Source organism: Condylura cristata, unplaced genomic scaffold (assembly GCF_000260355.1).
Source record: "Condylura cristata isolate star-nosed mole 26May11 unplaced genomic scaffold, ConCri1.0 scaffold00060, whole genome shotgun sequence".
NCBI lineage: Eukaryota > Metazoa > Chordata > Mammalia > Eulipotyphla > Talpidae > Condylura > Condylura cristata.
In genome coordinates this window covers 395,159-396,919 of record NW_004567161.1, presented here as the reverse complement: position 1 = coordinate 396,919, position 1,761 = coordinate 395,159, and the positions used below count along the sequence as shown (strand labels likewise).

General features: G+C 61.7%; 1 protein-coding gene across 1 annotated transcript in view; it reads right to left on the bottom strand.

The window, feature by feature from the left end:
* Positions 1-1,383: 1,383 nt before the first annotated feature.
* Positions 1,384-1,761, bottom strand: part of CBX4 (chromobox homolog 4) — a 4,231-nt gene continuing 3,853 nt past the window's right edge. The window contains exon 4 of the mRNA XM_012734570.1: positions 1,384-1,401. Within this exon, the coding sequence (XP_012590024.1) occupies positions 1,384-1,401 (18 nt within the window). The remainder of the gene's footprint in view (positions 1,402-1,761) is intronic.

Here is a 1,761-nt window from a genome sequence, read left to right as displayed (position 1 = left end):
TCCCTTTGTGCAGCCGCTGCTGAGGGCAGGCTGTTGCGGGCAGCCTGCCAGGAGCGTCCAGACCACCCCTCCCTGGCTCCCAGGGTGGCAAAGGGCATTCATTACAGGAGGGGGAGGGGGCGCTCGCCTCACTCTAAGGGGGGCTGGGGTGCTCAGAGGCAGGGGCATTCACAGAGCCCCGCTAGAGACTCCCAACGGTTTTTTTTAGAACTTCCCTCCCTCCCTCCCTCCCGCTGGCTCCCCTCCCCCACCTCCAGCGCTGGTGGCCCGCTGCCAGCGCTGGCCACACTGGCCACATTCAGGCCTCCCGCCCTCCTGGCCCCTCTCTCTCCCGGCCTCCTCCACCCTGCTCTCCCCCACCCCTAGTCTGAGCCAGCTGACCTTCTCCACCACCCGAGGCGCCCAGCGGTGGCGGGCGGCGGGCAGGGCCTCAGAGGCCAGCCGCAGTGCCCACTGGGCCCCCCCATCTGCCCCCCATCTGCGAGCTGCAGTCAACCCAGCCTGGGGAGAGCTGGTCTGGCCAGGGCACTCCCGGCGCCCTCGGTGGGGCTCAGCCCCCTCCCTGCCACATCTGGGTCCTTAACCCCTTCCTGCCCGGGGCCACCAAGACTCACCACCCACTTGGGGTCTCACCACTTCCCATTAATGGAGGAAACAGGGGTGGGCTGCCTGGCTGGCTAGCCCCCCCCAGCCCCCCGCCCCGCGTGGCCCCCAGCTGCAGCCTCTGGCCATGTTTGGAAGGGGCCTGGCAGGGAGCGCCCCCAGCTTCCTGGGGCGGGGCTGGCTGCCAGCCTGGGAGCCAGCGAGGTGGAGACAGACCCTTGTCGGGGAACCTGCCCTACCGGGCAGGGATTACTAGGAAGACACACCCCACCAGGCTGGGGCAGCACCACCCCCACCTCCTGGGTGCCGCCCAGCCCCACCCAGGCCCCAGTCCGGCAGTCTCCCCCTCCGTGACCAGCCGGGCACCAGCACGGGGTGGGCTGTGCTGGGGGGAGGGGCTCAAGCTTCCCGCCCCCCCCCAGGAATTCCCCTTTCCCGGCCCTCTGGGGTTGGGGTCACTCCCAAGCCCCTGCCCGCCCCCCCCCCATTTTTGCTTTTGCAAAAATCTCTGCACAGAAGGTGCCAGCTCCTCCCTGAGCCGGAGGGGCAGGACCGGGAGGGGGGTCCGGGCTCCCGCCTCCCTGCTCAAACAGCGAAAATGCACCTTCGACATCTCCATTTAATATTTACATTCAAGCAGGTAATAACTGGAAGCTTATAGTTTAGACATTTCTAGTAGCAGCAGTTTCTAGAGAGCTCGTTTAGCCTTTTAACAAACTTTTTTTTTGCACATAGAAACAACACACCCATGTGTACAGTATCAAAAAATATATACCAAGGTTACTGGTCTCGCAGGCCCTGCGGGGAGAAATGGAGTCAACCGAAATCCCGGACGGGCGGAGGGAACAGAAAATAGCTCGTCTGATATAGAATATAACGTTATCTAGAGGGGACTCCATAAATCTAGGTTTTTATATTTCAATATATAAATACCTACAAATAAATATATATATATATATCAGCCCGAAGGGGGTCGGGCCTTTTGAGCTCAAACAATACATTTCAATAATAACACCACGTACAAACGGGGTAAAGTCTGCACTCGACAAGTTAGCACGGTTAGAATATAATACTATGACGCTGAGGCCGCCCCGGGCGCGCCGGCGGCCTCAGGCACAGTGTGAGAGGCCTCGGCTCGCGGCGGGGTCAGGGCCGGCC